Source organism: Martes martes (assembly GCF_963455335.1).
Source record: "Martes martes genome assembly, chromosome: 11".
In the NCBI taxonomy this organism is placed as follows: domain Eukaryota; kingdom Metazoa; phylum Chordata; class Mammalia; order Carnivora; family Mustelidae; genus Martes; species Martes martes.
Genome location: NC_137899.1, coordinates 88,566,120 through 88,584,810, shown reverse-complemented (window position 1 = coordinate 88,584,810; position 18,691 = coordinate 88,566,120). Strand labels below are relative to the sequence as shown.

The 18,691-nt window shown below is 39.5% G+C and overlaps 1 protein-coding gene across 2 annotated transcripts in view; it reads left to right on the top strand.

The window, feature by feature from the left end:
• CHCHD3 (coiled-coil-helix-coiled-coil-helix domain containing 3) overlaps positions 1–18,691 on the top strand; it is a 278,794-nt gene that overhangs the window by 52,907 nt on the left and 207,196 nt on the right. For both annotated transcript variants that reach the window (XM_080818064.1, XM_080818065.1), the window contains exon 3: positions 4,843–4,924. In XM_080818064.1, coding sequence (XP_080674190.1) covers positions 4,843–4,924 — 82 coding nt within the window. The remainder of the gene's footprint in view (positions 1–4,842; positions 4,925–18,691) is intronic.

Sequence of the window (18,691 nt, the reverse complement as noted above, 5' to 3'; positions counted from 1 at the left end):
GATGAGGCATTCCTGAAGTTCTTCCATCATTTGGGGTCTGTTCTCCATTCAAGGAACTATCTTGAATATTCTGTTCTCCATTCAAGGAACTATCTTGAATATTGTGAATCCCTCTTCTCACTTCTTCCTTCCTTGTCTTGCCCTAGTTTAAGAAGTTTCTGAAAATGCAATTTGGACACAAGTCGTATAACATAGAAGGCCGGTGAAGCAAATGGAATTTATGCTACACTTTCTCTGAGAATTAAGAACATGGTATTCTATTCCTAGGAATACTAGGCTCTGTACTAAGTAGGAGTTTCTTATTTAATCCTGAACCCAAATGAGAAATTCAGATTCTTAGAATCTCTAAAGAATTTAAGTTCTTAGAAATTTAGAATGTGGCCAAGAGGAGTAAAAGATTTTGCTAGGTAGTAAAGAATTAGTGTACTAACCAAAACATTTGTTTAGAAGGGTGTTTACTAAAAACAAACGCAAATTTGTTAGGAATCATGAACTGCTTTCAACCATACAAATATTTATTATATTCAGTAATAGTTTTAAAGGGGTGCCTGGGTGGCTCAGTCGGTTAAGGTGTTTGCGTTTGGCTCAGGTCATGATCTTAGGGACCTGGGATCGAGTCCCACATTGGGCTCTCTGCTTGGTGAGGAGTCTGCTGCTCCCTCTGCCTCTCCCTTTGTGCTCTCTGTCTTTCTCAAATAAATAAAATCTTAAAAAAAATAGTAGTTTTAAAGAAAGCATTTAGGGCCAGACTTGCTATAACCATGCAGTTGAAACACTGGGTGTTTTTTTCACATGTTCTGTGGTCAGTGTTGGATCATCTACAACTAATTGAGAAAATGCTAGTGTTTGTATACGTTAAGATACATTTGCCATTGAGAGAGACAATGAAGTGGTTTTTGAGGAGATTTTTTTTTTTAAAGTATAGGGTTCAAGTATGTGAAGAAAATACCCTTTTGTCTTAACACATTTTAAAAGCAAAGTGTTGTATGTATGTCAAAGCTGTGGAAACATACTTACTGAGCTTGAAATAGGTTTGCAGATTTCCATGGCAAATCTGATTTATGTGGCTTGAACAGTTCTCTTTTTTACTTTTTTTCATTTCACAAACTTTGCCAATCCCTAAAGATCTGCTTGGAAACTCCCTGTGCTAATAGGCAAGGTTGGCCTTTCCTGAGCTTCTCTTAAAGTAGCCCATCCTGAGACACTGACCTTTTAATTTAATAACAGTTTTATTTGAGAAAATGTTCAGATCCTGGGAGCTGAAAAGAGTGTTTTCAGAAGGGCCGTTTTAAATAGTGGTCTCCACATGGTATATCTTTTTCCCTTCTGTGCTTTGGACAAGACCCATCAGAAGAAATAATATATTGTTGCTTTCTGTATTCTGTTGATTTAAAAACAAATAACATGAAACTTAGATTTGCTCAAAACCCATTACTGTACTGGTTTATTTCCCTGCCTTGGCTTTGATTTGCTATTTTAGATTTTAAACTCTTTATGCTAGGTCATGTTTTATCTTTTGTTATTTTAAATTCTCACTTGTAGCTAAGGTAATTACTTTTTCAGCTGTGACCTTGGATGTGAGACCCAATATTGCATTTTTTCCCCCTTTTTTCTTTTCCAGAAATAGCTGGGGTGTTAGAAAGACAGCTGTGCTTTGAAATCTTTACTGACCGAAAGTGATGTCAACCAGTTGGTCCCTTGGGCACATCTTCCTCAGTGGCCTCAGGAGTTTCTGGCCCCTTGCATCCCTTTGTGGTGCTTTCTCAGTCCCACCCCTCTCCCTTGTGGCCTACCTAGATGACACCACCAGTGACCTCCATTTCTCCACCTCACCCACGGTGGGTGGAGGGGCTCACAGGATAGGCTGGATGGTATAGAGAAAGAGGATAAGCCTTAAAGCCACACTTCGCTTCTCTGCAGTCTCTCCTGCATGGCTGCCTTCCCAACCTCCCAGCTGGTCGCCATTTGGTAATGGAGTCCTTACTGTTCCATTTTAGGTTTATCACATCATCATTAAAAAGCTCTCTGCGGACTTTGGCTTTTCCCGTAGTAGGAAGCTCCTTTATAAATAGCATAAAATGCACCATGAAGACCTGGAGACTTACTAGCTCACTTAGAAAACCGATCCTGTTGCTGCGTACTCAGACCTTGTACGCTAAGGTTTCACTGAAGCCTAGTTCTAATTGTTTGAATGAAATGCACTTGAATTGTGATCGAGACTTTGAATTTTGCCTGAGAAAAGTGTTGCAGTGATAATTTGAAAAAGTCCCCGGGGAGGGGGGAGCTGTGTGATTGTGCATGTCAGCCTTATTCTCTGTAGATTCTAACTGGTATGGGAAACTCAAGAGTACAGTTTGTGTAGTATTAGTTGGGTTAAATATTTGTTTCAGTTTTTGCTACTAATTAGAGCTACCAGCTGTGAACAACTTGAAAAAATGTGCGATGTTGTTTTGCTTGTTTATGAGAAATAGCTGGAAAAGTGAAAATTGTCACCTTGTGGAGTACATCGTCTAGAACTTCATAGCCAACTGACCCCCATATAACCCAGTGGGTCCTGGTTTTGGATGAGAAAAATCAAAACTCAGGTAGGTTACCTGATTGATCCAAAGTCTTGCTGATGGAAAAAAAAAAGACTTCGGACTTTTTGCTGAGCTGTTGCCGTCTGTCGTGTCTCTGCTGATGTTTGTATTATTTTAAACCTTGAATACTGAAAAAAGTCTTTTAAGACTTGCCTGAATGCAGACAGAATTCTCTCTTCTCGTTTTGTTCTTGATTTTCTGTGACCTTTTCAAAGCCAAGACTTGTATCTTTCTCATGTTACAGACTGTGAAGTAGGAGAGAAGCCAAGCAGCAGTGTAGTATATAGATCAGAGGGACCCTGGAGAACATCCAGTTGAGAACAAACAGCCTTTTGAGGAAAACTGTACAGAGAGGCTAGTAACTTCCCTCTCAGGTCCTCCAGGTTGTTGATGGCCAACTTTGGATTAGACCTCCAATGGTATTGATTCCTTTCTCTGATTCTTTGTCCATTTTTCTGTTTTTATATTATTTTCTTTTTTCTCTTTACAGCTTTTTTGAGATGGATATACATTTTGTTTATCTATTCATCAGTGATGGGCATTTAGGTTGTTTTCATTTTTGGCATATTGCAAATAATGCTGCCATAAATATTTTCAATTCTTTTGAGTATATACAGTACCTAAGTGTGGAATTGCTAGATCACATGGCAGCTGTGTTTAGCATTTTGAGGAACTGCCAAAGTGTTCTCTATGGTGGCCACATCATTTTACATTCCTATCAGGAGTGTGTCAAGGTTCCAATTTCTTCACATTCTCACCGACACTTGTTAACACTTGTCTTTTTGATGATATTGGGTTTGAACTGGTGTATCATCCTAGTTTTGATTTGTGTTTCCCTGATGATGAATACTGTTGAGCCGTGTTTCATGTGCTTATCTTTTTTAGAGAAATGCCTGTTTCTGTCCTTTGTCCATTTTTAATTTTGTTGTCTTTTTGTTTGTGTATTCTGGATACAGGTCTCCTATCAGCTATATGATTTGCCAGTATTTTCGTCCATTCTGTGGGTTGTCTTTTCACCTTGATGGTGTCCTTTGGTATTGTTTTTGTTTTCTGATAAGCCATACGTAGGAGAACCTGTCTTTTTGACCTTTTCCATATCTTCATTGTTATTGCCCAGTGTCAGCTAAGTTTTTAAGGTCTTTTACATTCCATTGTAATTCAGTTTTTGTATATGCCCTGAGGCAAGGCACTTAGAACACAGAAATCATCAAATAAAGTGTCTGCCTGGTTTTCCACCTAACAGGCTCCACCATTTGAAGTACTTCTTAAGTCCTGTGTGTACTCCTAGATCCTTCCAAGTTTTTCTGGTGCTTTCTTGATCATGATTTTAGGTAGTGCATTCCTGGTAAAGCGGAAATAGTCCCTGCTTATTTCTTATGGAGGGGTCTTAAGCAATATATAAAATTTGTCTGTTTTATTTGCTATCATAGCTCTAAGAATCTTTATAAAACATACCATACAACATCTTCCATTTGGAAAGACCAGATGTTTCAAATCAAGTTACCAAGTATTTAGAAAGCTCCAGCTGTCTTCTCAGCACTTTTCTGTGTCTCTCTGCAATTGTTGGCACTTGACGTTGAATGACATATTTTCAAAAAAATATGGCTTTAAAATGTTCGTAAATCATAAATGCCTTTTTAAAAAATAAATCGTGGGAAGATGAATATAACTACAAATGATTTACTGTCAAAAATGGTTTTTTAAAGTGTTTAATTATATGGGGCACCTGGGTGGCTCAGTGGGTTCAGTCTCTGACTCTTGATCTTGGTTCAGGTCTTGATCTCAGGGTTGTGAGTTCAAGCCCAATATTGGGCTCCACACTGGGTATGGAGCCTACTTAAAAAAAAAAAAAAATTGAAGTGTTTAATTATCAAATGGGAATGTTTTGGTGTCATTTTCCTCTCTGAAGTCCCTCTCTTAAACCTCTCCTCCCCTTCTACACGATTGTCAGACTTTAATGATAGGACATCATTTTAAAGAATTTATACTTAATGGCTCAGTCCCCAGTGGGCAGTAAGCAGCTCCTTGAGTTTATTATACATTTTGGCAGGTGTGGAAATTTCTAGGTCACCAGGGAACTTTCGATTAAATTACTCCTGAAGTGCACTAATTGGTCTTTTCTACAGTGTTTAGGTAGTTCCAAGGAGACACTGACCTGCTGGCAGAACTTTGCCCATTAAGATCTAGCCTTAGCTTTGTTTTCTTGTTTTTGTTTTTTAAGATGACACTGATTTTCTCTCCTTCTGCTCTTTATTGATCCTAGTTTCTGATGAAGAATTGAAGAGGAGAGTGGCCGAGGAACTGGCATTGGAGCAAGCCAGGAAAGAGTCTGAAAACCAGAAACGGTGAGTTTTGTGGTATCTGAGAGAGATTTTGCTGCCCTCTTGTCATAATTACAAAACATTTTTGAAGAGGAATGATTGTAATAAGACTCATTATTTGTGTTTGGCTGCACTTCAGGATGTGTTGAGCATGAGAATGTGGCCACTTTCAGTTTTGGATTGTGCTTGTGAAAGCCCAGTGTTACCCTCTTCCCACGCTTGAGTGTGACCACTCTCTCTCTTGTGTGGTTCTGAGCTACGTGATTACTGAGAAGTTTCCTACTCTGTGAGAGGTGGTTCTTGGGGATTCTCCAGGCATTTCTTAGGCGAGTTTCTTCCAACAAACACATTTATGATTGAAAATTGTGTGGTCTACAATGGGTGTTAAGGCTTACAATATTGTAGCTAATGATGAATGTCGTATTTGACATAATGTCCATATTAACACTAATTAACTCTAATTAGTAATGTACTCACTTTAAAAAGCTGAAGACGTTGTGGAAATATGCGAGATTGGAAATTTAAAATCCTCCGTAATTCTGTCCCATTCTTGAACATTTTAGTCTTTTGTACATCTATGCAATTATTGTCATTACTAATACTACTAACAGCTGAAAGAATGTTCACTGAAGTGTTTTTGTTACAGTAGAAAACTGGAAGCAATCCAAATGCCCATTAAGGGGACTGGATGAATGAATCATGGTAAATGCCTGCAATGGAATACTACACAGTCAAGTAGATCCTTATGTGCTGATTCAGAAGGATGTGGAAAGGCCATAAATTGGAGAAAAGCAATGTTCAAAACAGCATGATAATATTTTCTTTTAGTAAAAAATACTACTTTTAAAGATTTAAAGTATATCCTTATTCATAAAAGTATGTGAATACATTTTAATCCAAGATAGAGTCAAGTGCTTCCCATCTGTGCTATTTCTGAAATTTGCATTTAGCACAGACTTTTATTATATAATCATGTGAATGTCTTTCTGCTGTGAATACTAGGCACATGCCTACCACGTGTAGATGCCTAGTATGTATTTGTTTTTATTTTGGGCTGCTTAACTATTTTGTTTGCGAGAGCTAAATGGAGTCTAGTCCTCACTGACCACAGGACCTTCAACGTATAATTTAACCTGGGCCTTCAAGATTTTATTTCTAAACTGAGGGATTTGAAAATGTTCTCTAATATTTCTTTCCCTTTGGCAGAGTTCCAGGCTGTCTCTAATTTGCTTGAAATGTGTGGAAAAGGACATAAGTTTTAGATTAAGACCACCATTTTCTCAGGAAATAGGGAAGGCTCATGGCTTAGGGTTTAAAAAAAATCAAGATGTAATTAGTACTGCTAAAAGGGTCTTGTGTATTTCAATAGTTTCTTACGCAGCACTTTATAATTACTTAATTGGGTTAGGTTGATGGAGTATATAATTAGAGAGTGAAGTTTAAATATTCAAAAAATTTCAGACCATTTTCATTAAGAAGCAAAGAAAATCAATGCGTTACAGTAGAATTTCTTGTCTTTGAAATTTTATTATTTTTAATTGAATTTTATTTTAATAAGGCTTTTTTGGTTAGACTCTCATATTTACTTTGCTTATTGTACTTCACATAGGATTTTTGTGTTCCTCCCTCCCCATACAGTACAGGTTTTTGGTTATAGTAACGCCTTACTGCAGTTTTTGGTTTTTGTTTTATGGTTTTTTTCCCCCCCTTTGTTATTCAACTCCCATTTGATCTGCTGTGGTCTGTGGAAGGGTAAAGGGCACATGAGATGAATAAAAGGTGCCAGTGAGATCCAATTTCGTATCTCATGTGGACTGGGGTTGGCAGCCTTTCTGTAAACTGGACAAATGACTATTGAGAAGGAATTTATTTTCTTTCACCTTTAAGGAGAACAGAGGGTAGTACAACCTTTTTATTATTTTTTCTTATATAAAAAAATTTTGTTTGAAGGCTTCTTCATGAAAACTTGCAGCTGTCAAATCTTGGCAAAAAGTGTGTGTTTGTCTATATGATAGTTCTTAGTAGAATCAATAGCTACTTTTTTTCCCCTTCTCTTTCTACTGGAGAAGAAAATTTAGAAAAAGCATTAAAAAAAAATTCTTGGGCACCTGGGTGGCTCAGTGGGTTAAAGCCTCTGCCTTCAGCTCAGGTCATGATCTCAGTGTCCTGGGATCAAGGCCTGCATTGGGCTCTCTGCTCGGTGGGGAGCCTGCTCCCCACCTCCCGCCTGCCTCTCTGCCTACTTGTGATCTCTGTCTGTCAAATTAAAAAAAAAAAAAATCTTAAAAAAAATTATTTTTTGAGAGAGAGCACGCAGGGGCGGGGAGGGTGTGGTGGACAGAAGGAGAGGGAGTGAGAGAATCTTGAGGGAGCAAGAGATCATGTGGAGCTTGATCTCAGGACCCTGACATTATGACATGAGCCGTAATCAAGAGTCAGATGCTTAACTGACTGAGCTACCTGGGAGCTCCACGTGAAGAAAGTTTCATGTGTAGTCTTTTATTTTTATTTATTTATTAAAAAGATTTTATTTATTTATATGAGAGAGAGAAAATGAGAGAGCACAAATGGGGGAAGGGGCAGAGGGAGAAGTAGGCTACCTGCTGAGCAGGGAGACCGATGTGGTAATCCATCCCAGGACCCTGGAATGATGACCTGAGCCAAAGGCAGATGCTTAATCGACTGAGCTACCCAGGCTCCCCTTGTGTAGCCTTTTAAAAGCAAGTTTTTGGAGTCAAGAAGCATTTAATACATTATCATATCTGTAGCCTTAATTGAATAAAGCTTTGTATGCCATTTTAGAGAATAGTTCCTTAGGCCATTGTTCTGTCACTTGTATACATGCTGATTACTAGTCTTACCTTGCTCTCAGGTGCCCACATAATGGTAGGCAAGTTCTCAAGCACTGAAGATTGGCACATAGACACACATATATGTAAGGAACCAAATTTGTGCAAAAAGGACTTTGGAAATTGTATTTTTTTTCTAATAGAATATTTATTATCATTGTATAACCTTTTTATTATGGACATTTTAAAGCACACTGAAAAACAGAGAAGAGTACAATGAATCCACAGGACCCATCATACTGTGTTAAACAATTTCAGTTTCATCTGTACCCCATTCACTCTGCCTCTGTAGCGAATGGTAAGGGAACAGTAACATTTTTGATAAGGGAACAGTAACATTTTTACTAAGCTGGTGAACTCTCTGGCAGGGAAATCTAAAATATCTTCTATCAGGCTAGCTTAAAGAAGGACCTTTGTTTCAGTTGGGTTTTTGGTTGAAAGACTGAAACTTAACTCTGGCTAACTTAGGAAGCAAGAACATTTTGAGAAGCATATAGGATAGCTCAAAAGAATCAAAAGGAAGACGAGAGACCCACTAGCTAGTGAAGAACTGGGTACTGCTGAAACTGTACACAGTGGGGAAGAAGTAATTCCATAAAAGGAAATCAGGATGAAGGTTTTACAACAAAGGAGAAAGGATGGTGGGTGGCTAAATTTCATTGAATTGAAGATACTATTGATTTTAGGAAGCATTTGGTATACCACTAAGAAAAAAATTGCTGCAAATTATAGCAATAATGGTTTATCTCTTAGAAATCTTATTGAAAGAGCTCATTAAGATTTCATTTGAATTTTTAAAAACCTATCACTTATGTATCCATGAAAAAGGAAAATGTAAGCAAAATAAATAGGTTAAAGCAGTGTTCTGGGTCTCAGGGGGGAATACTTCAGACCCCAGGGGACATGAGACCATGTCTGGAGACATTTTTGGCTGTCACAACTTGCTCGGTGTTGTTGGCACCTAGCACATCCAGGCCAGGAGCGCTTCTGAACGGCCTGTAATGTGTAAGGTAACCACGTCCCCACCCCAGACAAAGAATTTTCTGGCTCACTATGTCACTAGTGCTGCTAGTGGGAAACCCAGCGTGAAGGGCTTCTTAAAACTTGCTCACATTGGGTCAGATTCTTCCGAATCACTCTTGGACTCAGGGTCTGATGTTCTTGTTCTGTGCCATCGAAACCTTGGCAAGGTTTCGCTGTCATTCCTGGGATTTTTCCAGGCTGCCAACACCAGTTGTGCACATTTTGATGTCACGCAGTGGCTGCGGCAACTGTGTAGGACTGCTGAGTGGCAGACAGCAGTAGTGAGATGCTTTCAGGTGGGGAAAACATGGAAGACAGTGGTCCTGGATCCATATTCTGCTACTGTAGCCCACACACCCCCAAAGTGTGTGTGTGCCAGGTCGGAAGGGACTTCCCGAGTGTCTGTCTCATGTTCCACCTGGTGCAGAAGGCCTTTGATGGTGCTTGGCAATGCCACATGTATGTAGATCCCATCCAGGAATCGTTCAGACAGAAGATATTTCAGTAGGCCATTGAAAATGTACCTGAATTCCTTTCCTTTAACTCTCCACTCAGTCTCACATGTAGATGTAGCCTCGTTAAAAGTTGCTTTATGTGGTCCCTGGTTGGCTCAGTGGGTTAAGCCTCTGCCTTTGGCTCAGGTCATGATCTTAGGGTCCTGGGATTGAGCCCGCGTCGGGCTCTCTGCTCAGCCAGGAGCCTGCTTTCCCCCTCTCTCTGCCTGCCTCTCTGCCTACTTTTGATCTCTGTCAAATAAATAAATAAAAATCTTTTAAAAAAATAAATAAAAGTTGCTTTATTAGGGGAAGGGCTCTTCTAAGACCAGTGACCATGCAGCTGGTTGTAAGCTCTGTGACTATATAGTGTACCCTTTCTTTGCTTGCTTTGCTTTGCTTGCCCGCTCTTTCTTTCTTTTTCTTTCTTTCTTTCTTTCTTTCTTTCTTTCTTTCTTTCTTTCTTTCTTTCTTCTCTTCATATCTAAGAAAACATTTACACATGGAATCTCAATTCAGGTTACTTTAGATCTGATTCTGTCTTATGAAAATCTGCAGTGATTTGCTTAGTTGACAAGCTGATACCCCCCAAATCACTGACGTAATATTAGTACACACGCTAAAATTGATGGGTCTAATTTGGAATCCTAGTTTTGCTTACGACAACATCTCATGGTTGGAATAGTTCTTTGGTGCATTGGGAGTCAAGAGTAAATTAAATGCCCCTGTCAGCAGTCTGTTTTTGCTGTTATTCTGTGTTGCTTATTTTGGATTACAGCTGACCATACTGTGTTGGAACTGTAGCAGGTCAATATGGCAGGGACACGGTATGCTACAGTTTGAGGATAGACTTTGAAAATGTGGTCGTCGGCACCCTACCTCCAAGAGTCAATCTCTGACAGCAAGAAAAATGTGACTACTTCTGACCTCTGACCGTTGGCATTTGAATTTCACCCCTTTACCTATAAAGGCGAGTGAAAGTGTTTCAGTTTTAATAACCTTTCTTCAAGACACCAGGAAGAAAGGGAATAGCTCTGTGATGTTGTAACTAACTACATCAACCAAGATGACTTGCTTGCTGTTTTTCGATGAACATCAGTTGAAATTTTACCCCATTTTTTGACTTGGAAAATTACCTTAAATTTGTGAGACTTAAAATAATTAATTTGGTTTAATAAATTAGTCATAAATTTTGTCAGTATCTGGGTAAGTTAGAGTACAACACAGTTCATTGATTTTTACAATTTATAGCATCGGGTAAGGGCTTATGTCATCAAATAAGGGCTTAAAGCTTATTTGTGCCTACAGTTTCTTACAGTAAAAGTGAGATTCACACTGATGGTATCTTCTGTTTAAACTCATAATTCATTTCAGTTTTATTATTAGTTGTTCTCTGCCTTTGGAAGAAAAGGCTGGGAAAGGAAGGAGTAAAGAATCCTCTGGAGAAAAACATGGTGTTAGTGGGTGAGTGTCACACTGAAAATATGTAAGTCTGAAGCTCTTTACCTGGTGTGGCGCCTTGCACCTAGTGAGCACTCACAAACATTTGCTCGGCTGAATTGCTGGGGCTGGAAAATCCCGAGAATCTTCTAGCAAGAACGGTCTGTTTTATAACATATACATGTATATGCTATATTTTGTTAAAAATAAAAACAGATTATGCCTCTAAAAAGACATTAACTAGAGACTATAGATACTTACAAACCTTTGCTTTAAATTAGTGTGTGTTGAACATCACTTTCCAGTTGTAAACACAGATCACACATGTATGAAATTGCATATCTTCAACCTGTGTGTAATCTCTAGGTGCATAAGAATTAAAAAAATCAACAATTTTCAGGGAACAAGTGCTGTTTATAACTGATATTTATCAATGGTGTATTATAAAAGTGTAGTTTTAAAGTGACTTTTTTTTTTTTTAAGATTTTATTTATTTATTTGACAGAGACACAGCGAGAGAGGGAACCAAGCGGGGGAGTGGGAAAGGGAGAAGCAGGCTCCCCACTGAGCAGGGAGCCTGATGTGGGGCTTGATCCCAGGACCCTGGAGATCATGACCTGAGCTGACACTTAGGTGCCCCTAAAGTGACTTTTAAAAGATCAGTTGATCAGTATTTTCTCAAGGCACTCAACTGTCACAGGCAAATGAATCTCACTTCTGATTGAGAAATATTTGCAAATAAGGTGATGAAAGAAATTTGAGTTATCACTTTTCATCTGATGTCCAGATGTGACATGTACCACTCTGCTGTGATGTGGGCATATGTCCCCGTGTCTGGCTCCAGGAAGGATAGCGGACGGCTTGTTGGCATTGTCTGCAAATTACTCCTTTATCTGCACTCACATTTAAGAGCTCCTTCTGTAGTATAAAAATCCCTATGTAATAGAATTGTTTTCTTATTGAAGCCTTTTTTTAATGCATACTGCATTGCTGTTGTTTTATACCTATCCCTTTTCTATTACATTTGCTTGAAAGTAGATAAAGAACGAACTGTTCTCCGTACAAGAGGAAGACCGTGTCTTAGCCACCAGCTACTGTTTCCCTGGAAGATGATTAGAAGTGCTGTGTATGTACTGGGTATGGGAATCTTTCACCATCTGCCACTCTCCTCTTTTTCTCTTCAAATGGCACTTTTCAATTTTTAATCGAATTGACTGCTTTCTATAACCAGTCATTATAGGAGGCTGGATTATCCAGTCTGTTTTATTTACATCTCTTCTTTTTCCAAAGCCAATTTTCTTCCCTATCGATGTCATGTTGTAGGATCCTACCCTGAATTCTGTTTAAGAAGCCATTTCTCCATGGTGGGAATATTAAACCTGGAAAAGCAGAATCAGTCAAGCATACCGTAGAGATCTGTAACTTTTTTATTGATTGTAATAGCAGCAGTGATGTTCAACCGCTTCTTGTTCACAGTTCTTTTGACAGTAATTACAGAGTTTTCTCTCATGAAGCCTAGAGTTTGAAGTAATTTGTGCTAAAGTTGGTTTCTACATGGGAAGTTTCTAGAATTGGTTTCTGAGTGTTCTGTGGTTCTAGTAGTTTCTGTTGAAGTTTCTGCATTACCAGTATGTACAGTCTGCATTACCAGTACAAGCAGAAGAGAGAAGCTTGTAATGTGCTCTCTAAATCATTTATCATTCCTCCCATAACACTGACAATGGCGTCCGTAGTTTATCACCCCTTTATAGGAACAGATGACTGAAGTAGACATGTGAAGTTTCTCAGTCAGCAGCAGAACAGGACTTGAACTGGACCGCCCCTTAGCCCTACCCCATCTATTGCTGAGGTGATAGACTCATACTGTCTCACATCATCCTGTAAAACATTTATTCAGAGGAAGCCCGTGTATTCAAAGGGACTCCAGAAGAAAGCCGACCCAAATGCTATCTGGTTAGGGCTAGGATTAGGAATGTAGAGCTCTGTCAGCCTTTTCCCCACCCCTTTCCCTTCTGAGAGACCGGGGAATCACCTTCATAGGCCCTAATGCTATTAGGGCTTAGTATGAGAAACCTGTGGTCAGGATAATTTTCTCTCAAATTTGGACGCTTTGTATGTGAGGAGGATACTTGTCCACACAACATTTGTTGGATGGCTGCAGTTTTGTTTCTGTTTTAGAAGGTGAGTGGGCAGTGGCCTGATGTCCATTTCCTTGAGTCCAGAAGTCCGTATTTATGATGGTGGTCCACGTAGGCTGGGCTTTACCCTGGCTCAGCCCTCAGCCTCAGCCCTCACCCTTCTGGAAGCCATCTGCTGATCCTGCTGGTAACGAATGCTGTGTTAGGAAGAGTGTAGAAGAATGTGGGATTCTTCTATGGCAGTTCACTTTGGAAACAGTGGAAAAATGTATGGAGAGGGTCCCCTTTTTTCTTTCCTGACCTTAACAGCTTTGCCGGTAGAGCCTTGAGTTGATGAGCGATGTGGGCAACATAGTTGTAAATCAGATGTAAATTCTTTCTCAGCGTTATAGTATTTCCAAACATTGGCACCTTTTGATGTTTAAGTAATAACCCCTCCCCCCTCCTTCCCAGGCTGGAGAAAACTGTTAAGAAGCAAGTACCTCATGTTAAGTTTCTGTTAAATATTTTGTTGAGAAAATCCGTATTCTTTTGCATCCACTCATCCAGAAGCGGATAAGGTTTGTCTTTGGAAACTGTTCACAGTTTATAGATGCCAAGCACATAGAATATGCACGCTGGAATCACATATTATCTGTTGTGAAGACCATTTCCGAGTACAGGACCTATTTGCTCAACTAAAATGAGAAAATTAAAAAAATCTTAGGTGATGTTGCCTTGCATTTGTTATGTGTTCGGCACTATTCTGAGCACTCTGTGTATTTTGAGTCATTCATCCTCCCTGCCTCTGTTACCCCACTTGTTAGACAAGAAAACTGAGAGGTTAAGGGACTTGCCCAAGCTTCTATCTAGTAAGTGATGAGTAGGGATTTGAACCCACGCCTATGGAGTCCGTGCACTTCACCATCCTATAGTACTACCTTTCTGGGTGGACAGGGAGTCCTTTCTGTAAAGTTTTTCATTTATCACTGTGGGAATGAGTAGTAAGCATTTACTTGGATTTTCATGTCTAAAACGTAGTAAATAAAAGATAACTCGAAAATGACCTCTGCTGTGTGCTACTGGTTAGTAGATCTGGGCACTTGCCCAGAATGATTATCACTTACCTCCTTTATTTTAGGATGAAAATCTTTGGAGAATTTGTGTTTAAAGTTAATATTCTTTATTTATGTAGGCTATAACTTACTATGAAATGCTCGTTTGTGTACATATTTTAAGTGATGGTGGCAGTTTGAATTTCCTGTTAGTTTATGATATTTCTCTTAATTGCTCAGTGTGGTGGCAAGTCATGTGGAAGCCGATGGTACTCTGCCACCTGAACTTGAGATGTGAGTGTCAGCTTTTAGTCACTGAGGCACATGTGTGCTCAGCAGTGTCTGAGCATTGTTCAAGAAGGAATAAAGAGGCACAGGCTTTAATAGATGACTGTGGAATGGAAATCATTTTGCATTTCTCCTTTTGTATTCGTCCGTAGGTGTTTTGTTTTGTTTTTTAAAGACTTGGGGCAACTCTTTTATTTTGTATTGGTTGTGTCCTTCATGTATTGGGTTTTTGGTTTGTAGTATTTGTTATTATTCATTTGTGTTTTTTGTAATGACCAAAGTAATTTCATTGTAAAAATGAATTTTTTTACATTCATTTTAAAATTTTTTTTACATTCATTGTAAAAATGAATACAATGAAGAAATCATTGTAAACATTTATTTTACAAACTTCTCCGGTTTTAAATCAGTTGGAAAATGAGCTGTTAGGATGATGTGCCTTTGGAACTAGAATATAGAATTCCTCCATTAAATAACGTGCAGTGTAATGTGTGGAACAATTTATTACACACTGTTTACTTACAGCTGCTTCTTTACACATCCACTATGTAGCCCCTGCATGCTTAAACCATTTCATTCGGATTTTTTTTTTTTTAGGTTATCCCATTAAGATGGTTGTAGTGTGATTTTTTTGACATAAAATATTAAGTATAAAAATAGTTTATTAACCATTAATGTTTCAATTAATGATTTAAATTTGAGTTCCTTCACAACTTCTTTGAACAGATTGCTTAAATTCCTTATTTCCTGGTGCCATTTTGTGAGTGCTGATTAGATTAAAAGAGAAATCCTGTAAAAACTCATAAATTACAATTTTGCTACAATTACAGTAGGATGATAGATTAAAACCAAACGAAATCAAAACAAAACAAAACAAAAAGGCTACTGAAACCACTAATTTAATATGGGAAATGTCAATTAATTTAAAAACCATTACCCATACTCTGGTTTCTCTTCAAATCCTATAAATTCTTTGCCTTTTAAAAACCATTATCCAGCAGAGTTTCTGCAATTTTTATTATTGCTACAGAACCTGGTAGGTTTGACTTAGAAAGTCATTCCTCAAACTACTGAAAGCATGGATGTTTATTAGTTTTAAAAAATTACGAAAGAAATATGTATTGAAGAAATTCAGGTAATACAGAAGCATAAAAATTTAGTCCTCTTTCCCTCTCCCCTCCTTTCCCTGCTCTTCCCCCCTACAATACTGTTCACACGTTCATACCCAATGGTAAATGTATTCTTTTTTAAAAATATTTTTATTTATTTATTTGACAGAGATCACAAGTAGGCAGAGAGGGAGGCAGAGAGAGGGGGGAAGCAGGCTCCCCGCTGAGCAGAGAGCCCGATGCGGGGCTCGATCCGAAGACCCTGAGATCATGTCCTGAGCCAAAGGCAGAAGCCTAACCCACTGAGCCACCCAGGTGCCCCAGAAATGTATTCTTAATCATGTCTGTTTGTGGTTTGTGTTATAAGCAAAATGAGATTGAAGTAATAATGTTGTGTAACTTGCTTTCCCTCCCTCCCAGTCTTATGTTGCGGTCCTCTTCTCATGTACAGTGTATACAAGTCTTACAGACTTCAGATCTGATCATATACACCATATAAGATGACTTCACCTAGAAGAGTAATACTAACAGTAATAATAGATAATAAGAAGTAATAATACGCAGTGGTAATAGCTAACAGTTTTTGAATGCTTCCTTTGTCCCTAGCGCTGGTGCAAATCCTTTGTACAAACTGGTCGTGTAACCCTCCCTGCAGCGGAGTGGTGGAGGTGCTGCTGGCACATTCCCATTGCAGGTGCGGTGTCCAAAACATGGAGAGCTGCGCTTGCTAGTCTCATGTCCAGAAAACAGGTTGGGATTTGAACATAAACAATCGAATCTGAAGTCATACTCATCACCACTCTACTTGACTGAGTCTCAGAGGCTATCTTATTTTCTGGCCCAACAGTGATGTTACCTATTACATATTAGTCTGAATGTTCTCTCTGAGGCCCTTTTGATGTGGTTTGCTGAAGTTTTATGTTTTTCAGACTTCAGTACACTCTGTTTTGCCTTGATTATGGAGCTCAATAAATAAGGAATTTAGTTTTGAAAAGAATTCACAAGTGAAGGGATTTTTTTTTGTATTTTTGTTTTTTTAATTCACATGACTGTATTTTGAAATGAAACTGTCAAAATATAGTCAAATAGTACATGAGAATTAATATTTCAGTAAATTCTGCTATAAAATGTTGGGAATTGTGTATTTCTTTATGAATCTACCTGTCAACTATACAATTCAGTTTTTATAGCCTTAAAGAAAAAAGAGCCCACGCTATTGTCCAAGTGAGTTTCTGTAACTTTTTATTTGTACAGCTGCAAGTAGGTTTGACACAGAAAGCACTTTCCTGAAACTACTGAAAACTTGTATGTTAGCCTAAGAAAAATTGAGGGTAGTATCAGAATTTTGATTACTGATTATTCTTACTTCATTCTTCTTGCCTTTATGTCTCTCCTTTCCCCCTTATAATTAATTAGCCCTGTTTCTGCTTTTAGTATATGTGCTGCCAAAGCCAGCACATCCCTGTCTCTGCTTTTAAAATGTACTGCCAATCCATTTGCGTCTCACGATTTCTATTCCTGCTTCGTCCAAGCTAGTGGTTCTCAGCTGGGGGTTATTCCCTCCGCCCCCCACCTCCCAGTGGGGCATTTGGCCATGGCTGAGACCTTGACAATTGTCACAACTTGGAGGGTGCTCCTGGCATCTAGTGACTGGGTGGTGGCCAGGGATGCTGCTAATACCCTAGGATGCACAGAACACCCACAAGAAAGAGTTGTTCAGTCCAAATGCCATCAGTGCTAAGGTTTACATTAGATACTCTGGTCTAAGCCATTATCATTTCTCAGTTGTAGTTATTACAAAGTCTGTTCCAGGGAACCACCCTTGTCCCCAGATTCAGCTCTTCACAAAGCAGTATTAGTGTGCTTTAAACATTTATCTATCTATTTATTTATTTATAGATTTTATTTATTTATTTATTTATTTGACAGAAAGAGAGGGAGTCAGGGAGAGGGAGAAGCAGGCTTCCGGAGCAAGTAGAGAGCCTGATGCGGGACTTGATCCCCGGGACACTGGGATCATGACCCGAGCCGAAGGCAGACGCCCAACTAACTGAGCCACCCAGGTTCCCCAACACTTACTTATTTTTTAAATGTAATCTTTATGCCCAACATGGGGCTCCAACTCATGATCCTGAGATCAAGAATCGGACGCTCTACCCACTGAGCCATTCAGGTGCCCCTAAAAAGTATTTTGAATCATGGGAATTTATTTGATTAAAATTCTGTAATGGCTTTTCATTAGATTTAGCATTAAGTCCAGACCTTTCCATGACCTTCTAGTCCTCTGATTCCCTTTATATATTCATATGCTCGTGCATCATCTCCTCCCACCCTCTCACTGAACGTCACAAGGATGTCAGCTGCAAACCTGTTTGTGCCCACAGCTCCATGCCGCTTTTGCCCGACTGGCTCCCTCCTACTGGTCGATGTTCTTTTCAGCCCCACACAGAGCCTTTCCTTGATTGTTTTATCTAAATCTTCTTTCTATCTTGTCCCCTCACCAATTGTAGCTCTTTGGCCGCTGATAGACTGTCTCTTCCACTGGAATATAAAGGTCTGTGAGGCCAGAACTCATTGTCATGTAGCAAGTGTCAACAAGAATGCATTACCAAATTAAAATAACATTTTATGGGTATGGCTAAGTAGATGAGAACAGGATAGAATTTGTCCATAAGGGAAAAAAGGCAGGAGACTTACCGAATGACAGCAGTAACTCCCGTTTCCCAGGTGCTGTGCCTGGGCATTTGTGGGCATCAGCTGTGCGTGTCCTGCGAGCCTTCTGACCAGGCCTGCGTCACCTGTGTGGCAGCCTGGGGGCTCGTGCCCCCCACATTTCCCTGGGATCTGGGGGAGGGTGGCTCTGCCCTCCACAGATTTGTCCTACGGCCATAGAGCGCTCCGAGAGGCGGAGTGCCTCACCCGACGAACCGACAGAAGGCAGCAGAAGGATTCGAACCCGCTCTTCCCTGACGTGCCTCTTTCCCAGCCGTTCCCCTTCAGCAGTTTTTGGATCTTAGGAAACAACTGTGGTTCGTGTCTTCCCCCCTCGGAGGCCTTGTCGGCTCTCCATGTTTGACGTGGAGACTGTTTTTAACAAAAAATGATCTCCTTTTCCACCCTGTCCTGAGACCGTTGCTTCGTCCGCATTGCCTGAAAGTGAAGGACCAGCATTATGAGAATGCGGTTTGAGCTCTGGACTGTTTTTACTGGCAACAAAAAACCTACTCAAAATTTGAACTATGTGTGAAATACACTTGTATGACCGATACTTGTATGTATCATACGTGTATGGCTTGTGTGACTGACCCCAAGTGTGTTTTATCTAAGCCTGTGAGCCTTGAGTGTTAGGTTGAAGTCACCAAGTCTGCAGCTCCTGCCACGGACCCTTTATTAGTCCCTGTGCATTCTGTCAAAGG